Source organism: Myripristis murdjan, chromosome 14 (genome assembly GCF_902150065.1).
Source record: "Myripristis murdjan chromosome 14, fMyrMur1.1, whole genome shotgun sequence".
Classification (NCBI taxonomy): Eukaryota; Metazoa; Chordata; class Actinopteri; order Holocentriformes; family Holocentridae; genus Myripristis; species Myripristis murdjan.
The window spans coordinates 17,872,099-17,895,103 of record NC_043993.1 but is presented as its reverse complement, the minus strand read 5'-3'; the positions used below and the strand labels follow the sequence as shown (position 1 = coordinate 17,895,103).

The 23,005-nt window shown below is 41.1% G+C and overlaps 1 protein-coding gene across 2 annotated transcripts in view; it reads right to left on the bottom strand.

Annotated features, from left to right (window-relative positions):
- Positions 1–4,360: 4,360 nt before the first annotated feature.
- The window catches only part of dscama (Down syndrome cell adhesion molecule a), a 105,123-nt gene continuing 86,478 nt past the window's right edge, over positions 4,361–23,005 (bottom strand). Inside the window, exons 17-33 of one of the 2 annotated variants that reach the window (XM_030068602.1) lie at positions 22,516–22,759; positions 21,497–21,643; positions 18,594–18,749; positions 16,935–17,068; positions 16,337–16,490; positions 14,818–14,935; positions 13,403–13,566; positions 12,929–13,027; positions 12,603–12,791; positions 11,899–12,189; positions 10,708–10,884; positions 10,294–10,324; positions 10,042–10,157; positions 9,758–9,916; positions 8,445–8,642; positions 7,982–8,284; positions 4,361–6,373 (exon numbers count right to left, since the gene is read on the bottom strand). In XM_030068602.1, coding sequence (XP_029924462.1) covers positions 5,994–6,373; positions 7,982–8,284; positions 8,445–8,642; positions 9,758–9,916; positions 10,042–10,157; positions 10,294–10,324; positions 10,708–10,884; positions 11,899–12,189; positions 12,603–12,791; positions 12,929–13,027; positions 13,403–13,566; positions 14,818–14,935; positions 16,337–16,490; positions 16,935–17,068; positions 18,594–18,749; positions 21,497–21,643; positions 22,516–22,759 — 3,060 coding nt within the window. In that variant the 3' untranslated portion in view covers positions 4,361–5,993. The remainder of the gene's footprint in view (positions 6,374–7,981; positions 8,285–8,444; positions 8,643–9,757; positions 9,917–10,041; positions 10,158–10,293; positions 10,325–10,707; positions 10,885–11,898; positions 12,190–12,602; positions 12,792–12,928; positions 13,028–13,402; positions 13,567–14,817; positions 14,936–16,336; positions 16,491–16,934; positions 17,069–18,593; positions 18,750–21,496; positions 21,644–22,515; positions 22,760–23,005) is intronic. The other variant, XM_030068603.1, reaches the window with a different exon arrangement.

Below are 23,005 nucleotides of genomic sequence, written 5' to 3'. Positions count from 1 at the left end.
CACTACAGCCCTAGTTTGTGGTAAGTGTTGCCAAATGCCAAGCTTGAGGCTGATTGATCCAAAAAGTTCATCAGTTCTTCATTGGCCAATCAACAGCCTTCTTTCCAAGTTTCATGGAAATCCATCCAGTACTTTTTGAGTTTTTCCTGTTACTGGACTGACAGACGGACCTGGGCGATCGCATGACCTGATGCCGGGTCAAACCTCCTTGGTGGAAGGAAGTCATTTTAAAAACAATAAGCTAAACCTTCCAGGGGAAGTTTTTGAAGTATTGAGTAATGGATTTCACTTAAGAATATTTTGTTTTCAGAATATATGAGACATAACTGACCAAAGCATAAATGATCATATAAACTTTGGATTGCTAAAAGGTCTACTCACAAACATTTGTATGTCTCAGACTGAGACATACAAATGTTTGAGTATAGACCTTTTAGCAACACTGAGACTCTCAGTGTTACTCCTTGTAATAATACATGTCACATATAAGGCCAGACACACACACACACACACAAAAATCTGGGTTCCGGTTCCCGACCGAGTGTCCCATTGAACCCCCGAGTCAGGTTATTTTATTGGCCTCTGTGTAAAAATAAAATAAAAAAATAAAGGCACTATGCGACCCGAGTGTGACCTTGTTGGCATTGGTCAAAAGTTAAGCAGGGCTTTTATTTTGATCTATGTTGCACTCGCCTTATTTGTGATGTTCTCGCTTAACTTGGGAAAATAACTTAATGGAATCACGTGCCACCGACAGCACTGGCTGGAAAGAATGAACTTCCGCACGGTGTGTGTGATTTGTCCTCGCAAACCACCAGTGAAAATAATCCGACAACAAGGGAAAACCTTTGCAGATGCAGTGAAAGAGGTGAAACAGTGCCATTGTAGATTTGCAAGTGCAGCAGGCAAACATGACGGGGGATCCGTCATGTTTGCCTGCTGCCCCGCGGAGCTTGGCTCTATGGCGGTGGGCGTGATGGGTGTATTCGACTTCAGGTACCTAGCGCTGCGATGCGAGTCAGAGACACCTCCCTCTGCTAGTAATAACGCTGCTCCGTCCGTTTACAAGGTGGTAATTCATGCAAATATTGAATTAATTATATTTAAAAAGCAACCCATGCATCGCTTCCGAAAATAAAAAAAAAAAGAATAAAGTAAAATAAAATCCCTACCTACCCAATCCTTCCCATGAATAAATAAAATAAAATAAATTCCCCCTACCCATCCTTAAAATGCTAAATAAAATAAAATAAATTCCCTACCTATTCATGCCCTTAAATGACAAGGAACCGGAACCCAAAGTATTTTTTTTGTTTGTCTTAATTACTTAAAGGATGGTAAACCCGGCTATTATTCTTGAGTACTGTCTTGATCTTCCACCAAGAGAGTTCCTAAAAGTCAATAACTGTAATAAAATGTTTTATGGGCTGCATTTTCCACAGTAATACACTCCAGTGGGCCTGGGTGGGCTTCAGTTTGTCTTGTAGAGACTGTCTAAACCCTGGAACAACCAACCAGCTCGCCAGCAGAGTGAAAATATTCCTCTTGTTGGAACTGAAACAGCGAAATGTCTTACTAACACTGCAACAATATGTTGGCAAATGTTTTTATAGCTAATACTGGAACTCAGTTGCTAAAAACACCCACTTTTGAGGCTTGTTGTAGTAGAGCTGATATGAGAAAGTTCAGCACTACTGCTCTCTGAAGCTTCATATTAGACTGAATTGCTTTGCTAACATGCACATAGATTAACTGAGTAATATAGTGTTTTAAATATTAATACATATCAGCTAGCCTACAGAAGCCTTACCAACTGTGAGCCCACAGTTGTTAATCTACTCTCTATGAATAATAGCATGTTTTATCCACTGTAGTCCAATCAGTTTTTATGTGAGTGGTCTGCTATCTGTGGTAATGATGTGAATTATTTGTATAAAATTAGTATGTTTGAATTTGCTGTCATCTCTGTTGACGAACTGTACATGGATCAACTGATTCTGCATCATTTTAGAGGTTTTCCAGTGTCCTCACACAGATCGGAAGAAGATCTAGGCAAAACCACTGTGGTTCCTCTCTTGATACCCTCAGAAAATGAACATGAGACAAAAAGAAAAAAAAATCTTCAATCCAATAGATCAAAACATAAACAACGGCAGCTGCTTGGTGAGAAGTGCTCAAGAGGGGCCTCATTACTGCAATTCTGGAGCGGGACTTGTTTCCATAGAAATAGCAGTTTATTAAACCACATTTCCAGAATGATTTCCCCAGCAGCGGCAGAGGCAGCTTCACATTTCTCAGGCTGATCAGAGGGAAGAATTCAGTTTGCCTGACCCTTATTTATGACAGCAGTTATTAACCGCCATGTATGGCAATACATAAATCTCTGTCACCACGCTTAATTTGTTGTGCACTTCAGAAGACGATGGCGAATAGTTGTCATGCTAAACGCATCCCTATTAACCCAAGTCTTGTGATGTAAGACCATAGAAGCAATTTTCCAGCCAGGACATTTGGAAGCTGAGGCAGACTCTTCAGTGTGACGGGGGAAAAACCCTCAATCAATAAACCAGTTTAGGAGAACGAGAATCTCTTTAATGCTCACAGTTATATTGCCACACACTTTACAGCTAAATTGAGATTCAGAATTAGTCTTTATGGGCTCATGGTGACACTGCTGTGGACTAGAGTGGTCATATTTTTACATCTGGCACTGGAATGCACTGACTTTGTTCAAAGAAAACCACCGTCAGATCTTCACTTTTTAATGCTCATTGCATCAGTGAGTTAGTTTGTCATCAAATGTTGTCATTTACATTTTTGGTCTATCGACTGTCTCTGCTTTGTCTACTTCATCCCCAATTAGTGATTTCCTACATTTCTGACGATGCCTTTAGTTAGCCAACTACTTTGTGAACATTGCGATGTGACTATGATTGTGGCTGTGACCCTTAATAAAAAACACAACATGTCTTGTGGCTGTATTGCATTCTCGTCTATTAAAGCTATTGTCATTGAGGAAAATGTTATCTGCCTTTTCTATGATGGATTTGTCCGTCTGATGGTTGAGAACCTGACATCAAATGCTGATGATATCAAACCATCAAACTGCATTGTAGCTGTGCTGTAAATATCTTTGCATGGCGGCCGATTTGGAGAGCTATTCAGCCTTTTGTTTTTCAGTGTCCACTTAGGCCGCGGTCAGCCTAGGAGGGGCTGGAGCCTATCCCAGGATGCATTGGGCAGAGGGGAGGGAAACACCCAGGGCAGGTTGCCTGTCCATTTGGTCAGCTGGCTAGTTATGCCTTGGAGAAAAAAATAAATAAATAATGCAATAACATTGTTTTTAATCATATTTAATAAGTTTCGGATTTTCCGTTTAATTTGTTAAACCTGGAATTTTGCCTTTGACAAATCAGATTCCTGACCTCATCCAGTGGAGAGGAAATTCCCAAACTGATCTAAACGTGCAACCAGCAGCAACTTCACTCTACACAGAGCAAGCTGGAGGTGGCTGTGAAGAATTAGGGGAGGGAGATGAAAAATGCAGGATTAACGAGCAACCCTTTGCAACACTGCCACCTGCAGGCAGGGAATGCACAAACTCAGAGGATACAATTTGACTCCATTGTTTAACTATCTAATGGAGGAAGTGTGCGTCTGTCCTTCAGTTTTCTCCACAGTTCTTCATCTGATTGACTTCAAACTTGGCAGGTCTATTGCTGAGGAGCCAAGGAGGCCCCATCCCCCCACCGCCCCCCCTAATAGTGAGGGGAGTGACTGAGGTTCTCAGTGCAGGGAGGCAGCAGTGATAGGGGAGGGGCGGGACACAACAGGGGTCTAGCAGACAGTGTAAACCTTACTCATGCTGAGCCCCAGCCCTAAGCAGAGGGCTTAAGCAGCATGAAATACACACACACACACGCAAAGAACAAATTACTCAAACACAGCACAGACACACATGCACAAGCACTCATGTACGGTACACACACACGCTGGCCATCTCTTCATTCACACTTGGCGGGTGTGTTGCTGAGGACCAAAGAAAGCGCAGTGTGACACGAGACGCTGCACCTCCATGACACTGGACGAGCTGGGTGCAACCGTCCCGTTCCAAACAGGCACGATTTCAACAGGCACTACACTAGTTTTCACCAAGAGTATCAATGCTACTGCTGAGAACGATGTTGTCACTTGAAGGGGGGCCACTGTTGGGATGTCTCACTGCTGCTGCAATAAAAACAACACACAGATCAAAGTGTGCCGCTGATATTCACCACACATGGCGTCACAGAGCGGCTCTCAGTACGTGGGTCTGGGTCATCTCCAGACCGGCGTCAGTGATTCACGTCAAACTGTGGAGGACACTTTGGGGAACAGCCATTTTATTAATCAAATTTGAACTGTGTGTTAGTTTCTCTTTATTCTAGTGCCACCAAGGTGAACACTCATGTTAAAAATAAAAAGTGACATTTTTTCGTTAAAATGTATAATCATAATGAAGACAGTTAATCATAGAACTAATCATAGAAACTGACATAATGACCTCACAGCATTTTGGATCAAACTCTCCCTCCAGGACTAACTCAAATAAAAACAGAACGAACAGAAATGGGCCAGGGTAGACAATAATAAAAAAACAAAAACAAACAAACAAACAAACAAAAAAAACAGCTTATTATAATCCACATTTTTTTTTCAGATATTTCCCATAGACATTAGGTTTGGTTTGAAGGGGGGATTCTGTTGGATTGTCTCACGTTTTTTTTTCCCTGTAGAGGAGCATCACTGCAATGCAGTAACAGTAAATCTACTGAGGAGAGTGAGAGCCCTGAAGACTCTACCTAGTGCACTGAGATTAGGGGGCTCTATCTGGACACACTTGAGTTGGGGTGTCGTGAAGTGCAAACCATTAGTTCTTCAACCCTCCCTGTTCTAGCTAACATCATTTACCACCCTGGCAAAGAAGCAGTGGTAAACTACACCTGAATACATAGCTGGAGTGTATCCGGCCCTGTAAGTATACTCACAACATAGTTATTTTCATCAATACAGTACAGCATAGAGCAATAGTTTTCATATAATTTTTCATATCTTTTTTCATATTGCACCATCAGAGAATGGGACACAGAGAAAGATCAACAGAGACTCCATTTCCTAATTAAAACGAGATATGTGCAAACATGACTAAGGACTTTATTAACCAAATCAATTCTTCCCTGTAATATCCACAAATAAAAGTGATTTCTCTTTTTATATATATATTTATAGTAATAAGAATAATAAATCTTCACATTGGATCATTTCATAGTGTGACAAAATGCTTGACTGGGCTCTCCAGTCACGATCGTAATCCTCATTGTCTTTTAGTTGGTCAGTCCCCATGCATCCATAGGAAATAGATTTTTTTTTTCTTCAAAAAAGTAACAATTTGAGAGCAGCTGAAAAGTTTGGACTGGTGTCAATTGCTTTCATTCCAAGATTTCTCCCGAGTTTCATTCAGTGTTTCAGAGGGATATTCCATAGGAAAAAAATTACTCCAAATCGTCATCTTCCTCTCCAGAAAAAAAAGAAAAAGAAAAAGATGTCCGGGTTCTTACGAAAACATTGTCGTAATGGTAACAATTGATCATTTGGTAATCAATAATTAATAATCATTAATATCTGACAACTAACAATTAATAATCACTGATTAATTATTAAGAATTAACAATAATCAAGAATAAATAATGCTCCCTCGTTACTCAATTAGTTTGGCAAAGCTCCACCTGGAGTCATTTCCGATGAGTGAATTTGTCTCAAGTGAAAAAAACAAAAAAACAAACAAGAGATGAAAGAAAGCCCTAAAATAAATAAAAGGAGATTAGTAAAAGTGACCCCGCCCTCGGAGGAAGGGGACGTATATACAAACTGCGTGGTGAAAGTCAGTTTACTGCACTTAAGTGTTAAGTCCAGTGTTAGAGTGAGTTCTAGTCCCGCCCTAGTTGCCCCTGCTGTTATACCAGCGTGTAGGACTTTGCGTAGGGGTTGCTGCTCTGTTTGAGATGTCCTCGCGAGTCCAGCAGGGACTCCTGGGAGGTGCTGAGCTTGGCGGCCTGGGCCAGCTCTGAGCCCTCTCTGTGGGGGAGCGTGGCTGCCGAGCCAGGCTGCCACTGGGCCACTGGGTCCCTGCTGGCCTGAGGGGCCTCCGTGGGCGTGGGGGGTGCCATGCGGGAGGGCCGCTTTAGCGAGCGACTCTTCTGGGGTTCCAGGCAGGCCTGGCCCATCGCCGCTCCCTCCCCACTAGCTGTCCCCCTGGACGACCCTGAGCAGGACATGCCTCGGTTCAACAGGAAGTCCATGCGCAGGTACGGAGGAAGGTGAACCAACTCGCCCCCTGTAGAGCAGAGAGGAGAGGATTGCAGAGTTAGTTCATGGAGAAAACACATGAAGTGGCTTTGTTGCAGCTGGCAGAGAGCTGATGTGTCACACTTCTTTTCTTTGTCTCTAAATAGTATTTAATTTAGTTTCATTCACTGATTTACTGAAAGTGATTTACTATCTCTGTTAGATAAACACACGTATTTCTAGAATATTATTCAAGCCCAGGGAAGACCCCATGAAACTTTCTTGATTTTAAGTATTTCCTGTTGAAACAGGATGTTTGGATGGGACATGGTGCAGGGAAGGATTATTGACAAGTGCAAACCAATAGGATTTCAGTTTGGGAGAGAAACACAATTTTATTTGAGGATGTTTAAAGATTTGTTCAGGTTGGTTGAAATTTTAAGTGACACCCACTAGTGCAGGATAGTGCCACTATTTAAGATACTCTGTTTTGCAGGAAATAGGTCACATCATTGGGACTTCAAGGATTATTGTAATAATCAACATGATTTTAGCACTTTTTTGCCTGTTTTGATAGCAACTCCATACAAATGCTGCTTCAAGTTAGGTTAGGAATGTTGCAAGTAAGAGTTTGAGTGTGCATGAAAAACAACCAGGTCGCTGTTTTTTTGCCTACCATCACCAGAAGAGCCCATCTCTGTTTTAAAGTCATACTCACCTTCATAGGTGATGAAGGCACTGTTTTGTCTGCTTATCGCAGCACTATGCCACTGAGGTCCTCTGTGTCCATTAAGTATTATCACACAGACATGCAAGCTGTCTTCCTGTGTCCTTGCTCTGATATTGAACATTTAATTTAACAGTATGATTTTACTGTCATCCTCCATCGTATCCCTGCTGGCTCCATTACACTTATGGGATGAATTAAAGTGTAATGTCACCGATCTGAGCACTGCACTGCACTTAATTTAAATATTTATACAATATCAGGCCTGAATTTTAATATGCAGTTTGAGTGGTTTAGCATATCAGTTTTACACATATTGAATGTGTCACTTATCAAAAGCAGCTTGTGCTCATTTATTATTAAGGTTCACCCAAATCTTGGGTTACACTTTGTATAGCCCGCTTTTTATTTGCAATACCATCAAATGAGACTTTACTATCCAACCATACATGACTTGTTTGTGAGAACTGGCAATAGTTACTATGAGACCAAAGCCACTGATAGCTAATGCTATATAACAATATTCAATATATTTAATTTTGACATTTTACATGTCAAAAAATAGATGCATTCAGTTTTTATCTCTATGTTTTTGATTCTGAGGTAAAAGCCACGAGGCACTAAAATTTTTGCAGTCCCTTAATACTAAGCCATCTCAGATAACAGAAATAACATATAGCATGTAAACTATTTTAAGTATTTAACTATCAAACAATCTCTGTGAATTTAAAGACTTTAAGACAAACTTGACTGAAATGATTATCTACCGAGTTAGAATCACAGTTGGATGTCAGCATTAGATTGCAAGTTAAAGTTTAGGGATTAAATGTTATCAGCATTGTTATTGGGCCAGTTGTAACAGAAGGGTTAGTGCGGCGTTGAGGTTCGGGCCAACACACAGAGCTGTGGCCTTTAGCGATGTGGCCTCACCCGGTCTGTGAGCCTTCGGCACGGCCATGTTCATGACTCGGCTGACATCCTGAGGCTTGGGCGGGGAGGCAGTGAAGCGACATATGCCAGATTCGGACGGTGTGCTGGAGGTCAGGCTGTCGGTGTAGTCGTTGGTGCCTGCCGTCATCTGCTCTGAGGAAGTGTCTGAGATGAAGCATTCGGTGATGGTGAACTTGGCGTGGCGTAGCTGCTCCTCCATCTTGGCGTGCTCGTAGGCCCTGGCCAGCTCCTCATAGGTGGAGGAGGCGCTCTCTGTTGACACCATGCTGCTCCGCGCACGGTCTGAACGCGGGCCAGGAGTTAGCGGAGGGGTGAGTGTCAAGAGTTAGTAGCAGCATTGTTAGGGGTTATGTTTGTTAAAGTTGTAAAACAGCAGAGATTTCAATAGTTGTTAGAGATTAAAGAGTAGTGTTAAACTGTAGTAGTTTTATCACATGCTTACCTGTGTCCTGAGATGGGCTAACACTGTAGCTGTCACTCTCCTTGTCAACAGAGCCTGCGACTCTGGGAGTGGGTAGTCTCCAGTCGGTGCTGAGAGTGTGGGCGGAGACAGGAGGATGTGGGCGGTTCAGTGTCCATTGGCTGGCGTAGCGGTTGCGGGCGGCCGGGCCGGCTTTGGCTGTGCGACGGGCTGTGGGGTCTGAGAATAGAAAGTATGACGACGCAGGTTGGTGATGCAGCTCACACAAATGCCAATTCACTAAACAATAAAGTATAGCAAAATCTGTGCATTCATTATGAGTTATCACAGAAATTTCAAAAACATACATCAGAAGCTTATGAGAAATGATGCACCAGTATGTTTTTTTTTTTTGAAGCCAGAACAATATCAATATTGGATATCTTTCCACCCGTATCAAAAATACTGACAACAACACACATTTTTGTAACAATCACAGCACAAATGCTGGCATGAAACAGGCTAAGCATTTCAGACCGGTCTGTTGTAGGATACTTGTTTTCAGAAGACCAGATTTGTTTCATTGTGTTCCTAATCTTTAAATAGTTTTAAGTGACACACTCTCTGGAGAAAAAGGTCACACAAGTGTCAATTTCATAATCAGCGAAGTATTGACAAAAAACAAAACAAAAAAACAAACAAAAAAACAAACAAACAAAAAAACCCTCTATGGACCGATACTGACATTGCTTTTAAAGCTGATATTGGTCTGCCAATACACGAGTCCATAACTGGTGAGGTATCAATCAAATGGTTTGATGTGGCTAAATAAATATTGAGTGAGTAACTGTCCAGACTCAGTTTTAGACTCACTTGGACTAAAGTAAGGTTAATGTCTTTGCCCTGCCATACTTAACTGACACTCAGTATCATGTATCACACAGCGGTCACAGCTATCTAAAAATTTAAGGACAAATACCTGTCACTAATGAACACAAACTCTACACAGACAAAGATGCACTGTCTAGCCAAAGTCCTTTTCTGTTGATTCCTCAAACTGAAATAAATTATTTACTGGAAGAAGACAAAGGCTACTGTAAAACAGTAGCCAAGATTAACTTGGCGATAACGAGTCATGCATCATGAACGTTGTGTCACATGGGGAACCCTAGCAACCGGAGAAAACAACAGACATAATGGGGAACAACAGTGTGGGATAATAAAACAATAGAGAAAAATGCAGGGAAAACAACAGGGTTCCAGCTCTGTGACAAGTATTCAACCAATTAGACAAACACAACCACAAGCACGTTATTCTAAGTCTATTGAAGTTTTAAAAAAAAGATAGTCCGTACTGGACTTACTGGTTCCTGGTCTGGCATCAGACACGTCTACCAGAGGGCCGGTGGCCTGGGACAGGGACTGGTAGTGGACTGTGTGGGTGACTGTGGACGACTTCTGTTTCTGTGTCTCCCCAAAGTCATTATCGGTCAGTAACACAGTGGATCTGTCATCTGTGGGGTGGAGGATTCACAAAAATAGGTTCAGGACTAATAGAAACAGGTTCATCTGCTCTGTGTGTTATTTGGAAATAAGAAGTGTTGCTTAGCATATGGCAGTTGTACACATGGACTCTTACCAACAGTCTCCATGGTGTCTCTCTCCTCGATGAGAAGCTGGGCTCTGGGGATGTCGATGTGCATTCGGAGCGTCTGCTGCTGCTTGTTAATTGGCTCGGCTGGCCGTGTGTTTTTACTGGCAAACAGAAAGTGAGCTGGGTTATTAGCTACTCTAGACATGACTACTGCTCAAAGAAACATATTACTGATAAATCTGGAGCTGATATTTGTCTTGATAATGGATATGCAATGAAGTTGTTGAATATTCTTACCTCATGAGCATCTCAGCCAAACTTTTTGCATCTATAAAATAATCAGACAAAAAAAGCCTTTTAAAATCATTATATATGATAGAATAGATTAAAATAAAATATGTAATAATAGTCTGTCAGAGAACAGAGGCTAAAATCTATCCATATGAGAGGACAGAGACTCAAGGTTCCTACACATTTTCCATTTTAAAATTCCAGATTTACAAAAACACAAGAAATACAATTCAAAAATACTAGCAACAGTCTGGAAAATCAAATAATTTTCCATACTTTTCTCCATTTTTTCCATACTTTGCCAAATATGTAAATGATCAAAATCACATTCCATTCATTTTCATAGTTTTCCAGACAGTGTAGGAACCCTGGAGACTACAATTTAGCCATAAGCTCCTGCAGATGTCCTCATCATCTCACCTCTAAGCCTCTTGAGCCTCTGTTCCCTCCTCCTCCTCCTCAGCACCAGCAGTCCGATGAAGATGAGAACGATGCCAACCAGCACACAGGAAATGGTTACCATCATCTTCAGACCGTCGCCACCCCCTGAGGTGCCCTCGCTCACGTTGGGTGCCTTCACCAGCGGGGCGATGGTGCCTGCACAGAGGCCACATGCAGGTTACAATTCACTTGCCGTAATTGGAGAAGAACAATACTGTGTGAGCACTGTTGTTGCAAGTACTGTTGTAGGAATGAGCTGTGCCGATGAATGCTAAATACTGAATGACCTTTACAATACATTGTCTATTGTCTAATGGAAAAATGCAGCCCTCGACTGATGAAATTAGAGCAAGACCTTCAGCAGTCGAAAGCCTGCAAATGTAACATCTTCCTTATAGCAATCACACACAATCTGGCACCACCAGCTGCCTCACTCGATCAACACTTGACCTTTTGCTGAATTGGCAGTGGTGTCTGGTCTCCATTCTGCCAAGCAGTTCTTAAAAGGGAATGAACTCATCCTTCATGGCTAAATGCTCAGCCTGGTTTTTCTCTTAAGAGTTTCAAGATGGGGGGGCTGAGGGTGTAAGAAGCGGGGTGGGGGTGTGGGGGGGGCAGATGAACAGTCTTTGAAAATGGGCTGGAAAAGCTCCTGAGCTCCCTGAGTGTGCAGCAGTGGAAGTGTGGTGTGGCAAAGCTCATATCCTTTCACTCAAAGGACATCATGAGATTACTGAACTTATGCAGTGGCATTCAATGGGGAGGTGATGAGGGCATCAGAAAGAGCAGCAGCCACTGGAGTCAATGTAAGATGTGTTTTTTAGTGCCCACTTCATCAAGAGTCTTTTACAGCTATATGGGAGACTGGCATTAAATAGGTACTGTAACAGCAGAGAGATGAGCCGTGAACTGTGCTTTTAACAAAAAAGTAAATGAATCACCTGAGAGTTAGCCTGAAACTACTGTGGGACAGACTCTGTAAAGATGTGAAAGTTATTGAAGAAAGTAAAGTTTTTATCACATGTTCTCCACAGATACTTGCTTCAAGAGTAAGAATGTCAATCTTCATATTATACAGCCTCTGCTGCTTATGGATGGCATGGACAGTTATATGAGAAATGACTGGACAATGGCATCGGTGTCTGTCACTGTGTTTTGTGGACAACTCACTGCCGTCGTAGCTGAGTGTGGCGAACTTGACTCTCTTCTCAGCATAGCCGGCGCTGTTGTATACTTTCATCTGCAGCTCGTACCACGTGGCCTCCTGCAGGTCGTACAGGATGTAGCTCTTGGTCAGGGAGGTGCGCTGGGCCGTGGTCCACGTGGGCGAGTCGACAGGTCGGTATTCCAGCGTGAAGGAGGTGATGGGACATCCGCCATTGTTCCAGCCAATCAGGTTAAGCCTGACCCGAGTGGCGTTGATGCTGGTGAAGAGCTCCTGCTCCTTAGAATATTGCGGTTCTGTAATGCAAATGCAAGGGAAACTCAAATGTGTCAGATAGCAAGAATGAAGAAAAGCCTTGCATAAGGAAAATATGCTTTGTGGCAACTAATCATGTAGTAACTTTTCTACATTTCTGGATAAGGCCTGGAAATAGACTCATACTGTAGTTATTTGTATCCCCTATGATGTCACATTTGCTCAATGAGATAATGCATTACTTTGACCAGACCATAACAATATCACTCTAAGAGAGTTGTTAAATTATACTGAGTTCTTTACAATAGCAGGTATTATTACATTTTGAATCCATTTCAAGTGGCCATTTTATTATAATTTGACTAATAATTACAACCCAGTTCAAAAACACCATAAACAAAAATAGCAATTACAACATTTTGTACCCCTTGGAAGAAAACATATTTGTTTGTACCTTTCCCATGGGTCTTTGCCTCAATGATCTCACTGATGCGTCCAGGTCCCACTGCATTTTGGGCCGTGAGGGTGAACTTGTACCAGGTGCCACACTTGAGGTTCTCCAGGCGATAGGAGCGCTCACTGGGACTGATGGCAAAGTTGCCCCACTGCTCGCTGTTATCCTCTGAATACTGTAGGATGTAACCTGGAGCAACCACAGAGCAGACCAATGAGGGGCCAGAAGAGGAGTTAAGGATCATTTTAAATGTGAAATGCATTACAGTAATATACTGTAGAGGGGAAATGCAAGGAAAAATAGGAAGTGCATGGTGTATGTCTGACCTCGTATGGAGCTGCCGCCGTTGTCTCCTGGGATCCAGGACAAGGTTATTGATGTGGTGGTGGTCTTAGTCACGGTGAGGCGAGGCTGGTCTGGTGGAACTAGTGAACGAAAACACACACACATGCCAGCCAGCTCAGTCAGACTAGAGATTACACACAGAAAATTAAATATCTGAAACTGAAAAGGCGATTTGCACTCTTTGTTGGGGTCCATGCACTGCTATCTGGTGCCTGCGGTGTGTAAACTTATTAACACCTATACACAGGTGATGTTTTGAGCCTGCTGCTCGTCATCAGACCATCAGATGAATAGCAGCAGCACACTTGACATCTCACCTGAATGTAGGTGATAATAAATTCACCCACCTTGGACTCTTTCATTTTCTGTGATTGGATTCTGAATGGATTGTGTTGTTGAGGGTTGGTTGGATTATGCATGTTTTTGTTTTTGTTTATACATCCTGCCGTGTTTACCTTGAACCTGCAGGTTGAGCACGATCTTGTCCGGCCCAAAGTTGTTACTGGCTACACATGTGTAGTTCCCAGAATCCTCTGCTTTCACTGTGCGGATGACGAGGCTGCCGTTGTTGTGGACGCTGCGTCTGCTGTCGATCACAACAGGTGCTGGGGTTCCATTGCTGAAACATAAATGTGCTTAAGTCTCAAACTGCTTCAAAATGCATCATGATTTAAATGTTACAGCTCCAGGGGCATAACTATGCTCTGAAAGGTGGTGGTGGTGGTGGTGTGTATTTGTGTATGTGTGTGTGTATTTGTGTGTGTGTGGGTTGGGGGGTGTGGGGTTATATGAACATACTGTATTAACTAGATGCCAATTAGCCATCAATTCCATTTGTTAAGTTGAACATCTAAAGCTTCATCCTATTACAGTTTTTTTTTTTTAATCCAGTCCTAACGAAACTTCAGACATTCCATGTATCTGTTCATTTCTTGGGCTAGCACATCTGATTTTATTATTCAAGGCCTTGCTAAGTATTTGACATCAGTGTGCTATCCCAGGACCTGGACATACACGTGGAATTTATGGACTGGATTAAAAAAATCTGTCCTTGTACATTGTCACTGTGAAGTGTATTCATATCTGTTTGATATTGGCAGGACAATGTGAAAACACTTCACATATTTAAATGATTGCACTTTGTAATTATTACTATAGTTATTCCTCTTATCTAATTACTGTAGTTATTAATCTTAAAAAGGGTCACTATCATGCACATTTCATACAGCAACATTATTATATATTATTCACAATTCAACACTGTAACTAAGCATTTTTGCTTGAAAGAAGAAAAGATAGCTGAATGACATAGTATCTGCACAATCACTTTCTTAATGACTGAGAATGGCTCAGCGCTGCCCCATACAGGGCAAAGCAGCTATTACTCATCAAATTGAGATTATCAGACAGATTTCTGTATATGTCACTGCTATATGGAGATGGATAGAGTATAGAAATATATACTTCATTCTTTGTTCTTTCAATGATAAAATTTTGAAAAGTACACAGCTCTTTATCTGACCCACAACATTTACAGCTGTTCTGAGTCCAAAATAATTCATGAAGATTCGGGTGGTGGCACATGTCCTGTGGCCTATGGCTTATAAGCATTCATCTATCTTTTTTTAAGATTTTTTTTTGGCATTTCTGCTTCATTTGATAGTGACAGTAGAGAGATACAGGAAAGGCAGGAGAGAGAGAGAGAGAGAGTGAGAGTGAGAATGACATGCAGCAAATGGCTGAGGCCGGATTCGACCCAGGTCACAGCAGTAAGGATTTAGCCCTGATACATGGTACATGTATCAGGCATTCATTTATCTATTATAACAGCTATCTAGGCACCTTTGAGGTTAAACTGATGTGTACTCACGTCTCTTTCAGCCATTTGATGGTTGGGGAAGGATCACCGACCGCCTTACAAGGCAGCACAATGTCCCTCATCCAAGGTGTGGTCACTGTCCTGTTGAAGGTCAAGATGCGTGCCGGAGCTGCAAAAATACCCAAACATCTCATCAGCCCACGGTGGAGATATCACACACTGACATACAGTGACAAATAAATAAGCTGTCCTGAGCGAGTTGGGACTTAGTCTGAAATTCTGCATTTTATTGGTAATATAAATTGCCAAACACTCCAGAGTTTATGAGGGTGTTCTGTATTTATTTTCATTCAGTTAACTTTCCACCACTAAAGCTGCAGGGTGAAGGTGCTGCTTTCTCCATCTGAGTTATGGAGCAGCCACGAGAGGACATCCATCACCTAGACCTCGGACAGGATGTGAACGTCCTGATAGGAGGTGTGGGTCCCGACTCCAGACACCGCCAGGTCTATCACTGCTAACAATCAGCTTATCAGCCCTCACCAAGCATGTAAAGTGCTGACAGGGCCAAACAGTGGGCTATGTTCATTCAGCTGATACCCCCCACCTGTGTTCTCATAAGAGATACTGGGAATGAGATACTTTTTTACCCCTCAGATATGTGAGTTGGGGCTGAAGGAGAGCAACAGGGGATTTCTGTATGCATTACAGCCAATACAGTGCTTTGGCAAGGTCTTAAAAATATTGCATGTATCTAAAACAGATTCAGAATAGCTAGCATCAAATTATATAAATGCACAGAGAGGTGATGCTAACAGATGCTAAGACCTCCTCTGATGGCGGGATGTACATCATGTTAATGTCAAAAGTTACAAATATTAACATTTTGACAGAGACAGGTTGCTTGTGCTTTATGTCCGCTATATACTGTATAAATAAAATCCAGGCTAATTCATGTTTAATTAGGCTCTTTGTGCTGCATCTATCTCATTATTTCTCTATCGGCTATGTCTGCCTGCTCCCACCCCAGAGTAAGGCAATGAGACACCCCATAATGCAAAAACCATGATGGGACCTATAAAGCTCCCATAATTATGAGTCTCTCTTCACAAATTAAAGTCACATATATCTTGATTCTAGCTGTGGATAAGATTTTTCCTCTTTTTCAAACACCGATTGAACTCTGCATGATCATGTTAACACATGGATAACACATGAATAACACAAGGATTGCAGATTAAAGTAAACTGAATTAATTACAGGAGCTGATCTTATTTATACAGTCCATCCGTGTAAGTAGTGAGAGGGCAAACCCACCCTTGTATTTACAGGAGCAGAGCTTGACATAGTCTAATCATTTATAACAGAAAATTATTAGCACAGATCATAGTAAGTTGCTTCAAACAGATGTAAGGTGTCTTTTAAGAGGGTTTTAAGAAGGTTGTGATGCCTTATGATCACTGACAGAGTGTATCCACCTTTGTATTTATCACTGACTTCGCCCACTGATCAAATAATGTGCAGTGCAGAGCAACAGATTCAGCACCATAAGTACCAGAGGTCTACGTACCCTCAGCCATGGGCTTGACGGTGATGATCTCACTGGCGTTTCCTCGGCCTGCGGCGGTGACGGCCACCACCCAGATGCTGTACTGGCGGTTTCTGCTTAGGTTGGGGATGCGGTAGAAGAAAACATCTGGGGCTGCCTCAAACTCACTGCTCACCTGGCAGAGGAAAGACATCCAAGGTTGTATTATCTTGCTGCTGTAGCTTCTGTTATGATGTTTTCTTTCTTTATTTTTTGGCTTAATCTGAAGGATAGCATGGCAAATGAAACATATTCAAAACAAACTGTAAATGATTAAATATTCATGCTTTTCAGTCTGGAAAATAATGATTTTTATCAAGGAAATATTAGAGAGGTCAGTCTCTTTTTGGAAACACCCAAAAGCAATGATACAGTGCAGTATATCAACCCTTTTAAAGGATGCACTTTTTCAGGAAAAGGGAGACTGAAGACACATTTTTGGTAGAAATGTTTACTTCCAATCCCCTTTTGTTTCAAAAAAGACATGGGGAAATACATCTAGTATAATTTTAAAAGAAAACTCATTCACTGAATTATCACAAGTCAGAGTGAATCAATCCCAGGTACTCAAAGGACTTACTGTGGGATGTGGGTTGGAGCAGAAGACTGTGTATTTCCTGATGATGCCATTCACTTTGAGAGGAGGGAGCCAGGACACAAACACCACTGAGTTGGATGCAGCTGCTGCCTTCACACCTGCCGGAGGACCAGGAACTGAGGGAAAAAGAGGACAGAATTGATACAATCTGTAACAAGGAATAACTTCATATGGGGCTTTCTAAAACAGTGAGACTTACAGCCCTGATCATCAAACAAAATTATACATCTTCAACAGTGAGAATGTTTTAAATACCTTAAATGAGCACTAAGTGATTTCTCACAAAGTTTTTTCTGTGTTCAACCTGTATCACACTGAATCTCAATACTGCCCTCACCTGTTCAGCAGGGCAAATCGCTCTAATTTTTCATGATGACATTGTCAGTCTTTTTTATTTTTTAACAGCAAAGATGCTATTGTCACTGCTAACACGAAGCTCCTCTTCTTGTATGGTCATTCAGGACAAAAACATGCAACTGGCCACAGCTATGTAAATTAAAATAGCTCATTCTAAACCTATGAAAAACCTTGAAATTATGCATGAGCTGTGGTAGGTTGGATCAACTAAAAGTGTAAACCAATACGATATCTGTTATCAGGGTTTTATATGATGGGACGGATGGAAGGGCAGCATTGTTAAAAAGTCTGTGAAGATTTTATTGAAATTTTTATTTATATCCACTGAAGATAGACTGTTTTTCAGGGGTTAAAAGTAACAGGAGGTCAACAAATTTAAGGGAATTTAATTCCTTTTTTAGATGTGAACTGTTTAAAGATTGTCAAAGACTGTTTAAAGATGTCAAAGATTAAAATGCTTAGTGATCCTGACATTGTAGCTTCAAACACCACAGGACTTCCTGTAACGTGAATGCTCTACTGACCCCACTTTGGCTCTGTCTGACCCTTGGGATACATTCATTGCTGCAAAATATTGACAATTTTTTTTTATACATCTGACATTTTATGTAAACTGCAGATGTATTTCCTCTGGGCTACACAACACAATGACACACAGTGAGTCAAGCCTACAACTCATTCACATGTCAGCCTCAACTTCTCTGTGTGACGCACATGGGCTGAACAACAACAAAAACAAGCTTTCCACTGACATCCGAAAGCTGCCTTCTAGAGATGCACGACAATATCGGCACGCCATCGGTATAAAGGCTTTAAAATCAATATTAGCATATTAGCATATCGTATATGGTCAAAAAATCCATTAATGTGATGTAGTTTTCTTACTTTGCCCAGTGATTGTGTTTGTTCTGAAAAGCATTGTAATTTATGTCTGTTTCTGTCTCTTTTAATGCTTTCAATAGACGTGTTAAATTATGGCGAAAAGAGAAGTAATATTGTTCTCACATCTAATACAACAGTATAGCATTTCGCTCTGAAGAAAAAACGCAGTGCTTGTGAATAGTATGTTACACTTTCAATGCTATTGTAATGTCCATGTCAAATGAAATCAACCTAACATAACTCAGCAATTATTTGAAAAAAACAAAACAAAACAAAACAAAACAAAAAATACTGTCATATTGTTGTATTGTTGTATCAGATATTGGAAAAAAATCCAGTATCGTGCATCCCTACAGCCTTTGTCTCTTATGTTTTCAGAAATGATTATGTTTATAATCCTACCGTCCTCTTTGGTGCGAGTGTAGATCTGCTCGCTGCGAACACCGTCGCCAGCTCTGGTGAAGGCCAGCACCTGGATGCTGTAGTTGGTGTACTTTTCCAGGCCATCCAGCTCCAGAGAGGGCTTGGAGGTTGTCACGTTCCTGATCTCCCCCAGCTCTGATGGACAGAAAACAGGGGAGGACAGGGAATAAAGCAAAAGTTAGTGGGGGTATCTTCAATCAAAAGCTTTAGGAAATGCAACTGTCATGCCGTAAATAATCCAGTGATATGACAAGCTGCCGCTGTTACAAGCATGTGACTAATACATCACACTGCAAAGCACATACATAAAAGTAAATGGCAGGTCCAAGGAGGTCATACCACAGCCTTGTGTATAATGTCATATTCAATCACAAAATTTAAACAACCCTGCATCCAAGGTCTGCCCCAGCGGCAGTCCATGACTGGCAATCTGCAACACTCAGTTGTGAGGGTCTGAATTATTGATGTCTTGCTCATTCTTTCACTCCTCTCCGTCCTCATCAATCCTCCACTCAGTTTTCTCCTCCTTACTTTCTCTCTTCCTCATTCCAGAGATCTATGAGTCCAGCTGTAGCTCCTCATCTCTGACTTTTAATGAGCAATTAAAACTCCAATTACCATCGGATAACCATAACACTTGCAGAACTGCTGACTCTTTTTGTGTGTATGTGTATATGTATATAGATGTGTGTGTGTTTTCTGAGTCTTGATATCAAGTTATATTATCCACACACAAAATGGAACATAAAACAGCATTTTATAACAGGAAAAAGTATCTTATCTCATATTCATTATCTCATATCTCTGAAACTGGTAAGCTTTGTTTTGCCCTGTGTTGTGGGACAACTGTGTTTTATACTCCTTCACATAGTGACATTTTATGTATATGCAAGTAGCATCATTTATGTGATCCAAATACACTGACATAAAAGCTTCTTATTGGCATTTGCGGCACTTCAGTATAACTTCTTTACCCAAACTCAGCTGTTGTTTGAGTAGGACAAAAATAGGGGGCACTGAAAAGCTAGATCATTAAAAAAAAAAAACAAAAAAACAAAAAAAAAAAACTGATAATTATGGCACAAATTGCACCACTATTATTACTATTAATAGTGCTTGCATCTCCCTCTACTGGCCAATGAGCTGAAGTGCTCACATAATGAATGATGACTTATTAACTGAAGGTTTTAATAAACAAACAAACAGTAAACACACAAAAGCATCACAAGGTTAAGTGGTATAGGAAATATGCATATCATGTGATTATAAAATAAAATGATATATGAATACATATGTGAACCATGTACATGTACTGTGTGTATTATGCGTAACATATGTGTACATGCAGTGATAAGTCAGGTTTTTCACCAGTGGTAATAACAAATACATTCAACCTTTACCATTCACTCAGTTTTCTCTCAATGAGTCATGTGTTTCTGTGATGTGTGCATAGTAAATCTAATAGTAAACGGTCCAGTTTTGGGCAGGTCTGGCTGTGCCGCAGACTGTTACTATGCAAACTAGTCCTAGCTGTCAAGTTGTGAGCAGTCATGTTCGACAGGCAGGCCGATGCGATCTGACAGTCCAGGGGTCAAAGGTAACCGTGCTGTCACAACCCATTGCACTGACACGTTCCCGTCATGTGACAATGGCATGCCATGCTGTCTGGCTTCCACAGGACCGTTCAGCTTGTTGGCCCACAGTGGAGGCTGTAATCACCCTCCTGATTTAGACAGTGGGAAAGGGCTGGAAGCCTGTAGACATCAACAGTAGGGATGTGAAGATTTGGATCACCAGAGGCTCAATATGACTCCCAGTTTCACTGGTTTGTGATTCAATCAATTCAATTCTATATATATATATATATATATAGTCAAAAACTTGATTCAATTCAACAAATTTAATGATTGACTTTTAGCCAAAATTGTATATCTGGTACATAAAAACACAGTAACTTTACTTATACATTGTTAAAAAAAATCTGATATTCATAGTCAACACAATAGGTGTCTCTTTTATGAACTGTGAATGATTTGATTCAAAGTACTTCACATGGCTTTGGACTGAAGTCAGAGCGATTCACTCTATTTATGAATTGGCAGAATTTATAATTGATCCATCAATACATTGAATGAATTGCTACATCGATACCCACAAGCCATCTGGGCACTTGCAGGATACAGTTTGTGTTGCCACCAGTCTGTTCATCTTAAGTGTTTTTTACATTTGTGGGAGAAAAGCCAATATATAAAACTTGGTTCACTTCATGACCAGACCTCAGCCAGGGTGTCAGATGATTGTTACAATAAATCCAAATTAGATAAGAACAAAATAACCTAGATTTGATACAGTACATGGTTTGATTTGAAATCTGTGTGTGTGTGTGTGTGTGTGTGTGTGTGTGTGTGTGTGTGTGTGTGTGTGTGTGTGTGTGTGCGCGCACGCACGTGTGTTTGTATGCTGACCAAATCAACACAACAAAGTGAGTTTTTCTGCACAGGCAGTTCTACTTGAACTTACAATGTTGTAATTGTGATAAAATAATATACTGTTGATTGCATTGCTGGACAAAAAAAAAAATGCATCGATAATATAGGTGCAGTTATTTGGTTATTGCAGGAAAACTATAATCCCAGTCCTTTTTTAACGATGTTATGAGGCTTTATAGAGTATAGTCATTAGGTGACACTGCAAGCTTTTTTCAAGGATCAGGTTGTCCAAACTTTATGTTGACAAAGTGCGGGTTCCTGAAAATGCTGGTATTGAATGCGTGTTAGCGGGAATTCTCCTTCATACACAATTGATTTCTCTATATTATATGTACACTATGCATAACCTTATTGCTTTGACTATAAATAGTGCACAGGTATAAGTCTGTGTACCTCCATCCGGCAGGTTAGCCCAGTAGATGACCCTGAAGCCCAGCAGGTTGCCGTTCAGAGCCTCTTTTGGTGGGGTCAACCAGGACAGGGAGATGACCTCTGGAGACGTGGCTGTGGCCTGGACGTTTTCTGGAGGACGACTGGGCACTGGGTGGGGCACAATCCAGGAGAGACAACCAATGAGAACAACAGACACACAGCACTGAGGACATAAGACTGACTGCAACTGGTAGTGCCCTCAAACCTCCACTAGGTTGTGATACATCCTCACATTAAAATCCAACAAGAAACTTCTTCAAGCATTTTAAGTCAACAACTGTGTTTTACATTCTGCTGTAGTTTGTGGAAGTATTTACTTTTAGCAGGTGTGTTTTATTAGTTTAGCTATCAGACATTTTGATAGCTATATCTATACATTCATATTTATGCACTGATTTAATTAAGTTTAATTGAGCTTGAGTTGAACTAGGTGAAAAGTAACTATTTACTCAAGTACTCCAATACTCTTTTAAGGTTCTGGCAGTTTAATTGCACTATAATATATAAATAAATATATATAATATATTTAACTGCACTATATTTCAGAGGGAAAAAATGTACTTTTTGCTGCACATTCATCTGATAGTTGTAGTTACTAGTTACTTTGCAGAATATGCTTTTACACACAAAACATAAAAAGTGATGGAATGTTAGAGTCAACTAGCCAACGCTGTATGGAGCAGTTACAGCTTTAATATTAAAACACTTCTTACAGGTTAATGCATCAATAATTCAACACTCTTGAAATGAACCATTCTTCACAGTGACTGTTTTTACTTTTCAAACTGAAGTACACTTTACTGGTAATGCATCTATTATTTTATTTAATGTAACATTTTGAATGCAGGACATAAACCTTAAATGGAGTATTTTTCCACTATGGTATTGCTACTTTTAATTAAGCAAAGATTTGAGGACTTTTTTCTACCAGTGTTATCACACTACAGATTTGACATCCAGTTTCTAACTTCTTTGCTTACCGTCCTCCAGCGTGGTAGCAGCTACCTCTGTGGAAGAGGGCCCTGTCCCGGCGCTATTGCTGGCCTGCACCACCACCCCATATTGGGTGAACTTCTTTAGGTTGTCCAGCACCAGGCTCTCTGCGTTATCCCCTGTGGTCTCCATGCTGATCACACTGAACTGGTAGTTTCCACCAGAGCTGTACTCCCTGTAGCCCACCTGATAGCCCCGGATGGCTCCATTCTGGAGGTGCTTTTTAGGGGCCTGGTGATGGGAAGAGAGGGGTTACTTGAGATGATGAGAAATGACTGGGCAAGTGTGTGTGCTGTCACCCTGACTAATACATAAGAGCCTATGGAAAACATACTGAAAACTCAAAGGCAGATAATGCACGCATACCACAACACACACATTTTGTTGAAGCTTTATTTATTCAGTAAAAATCAATTGAGCATGTGCACTGTTTTTCAGTAACACACTGCTTCACACAGGTCCAGCAGTAGGGAGTTG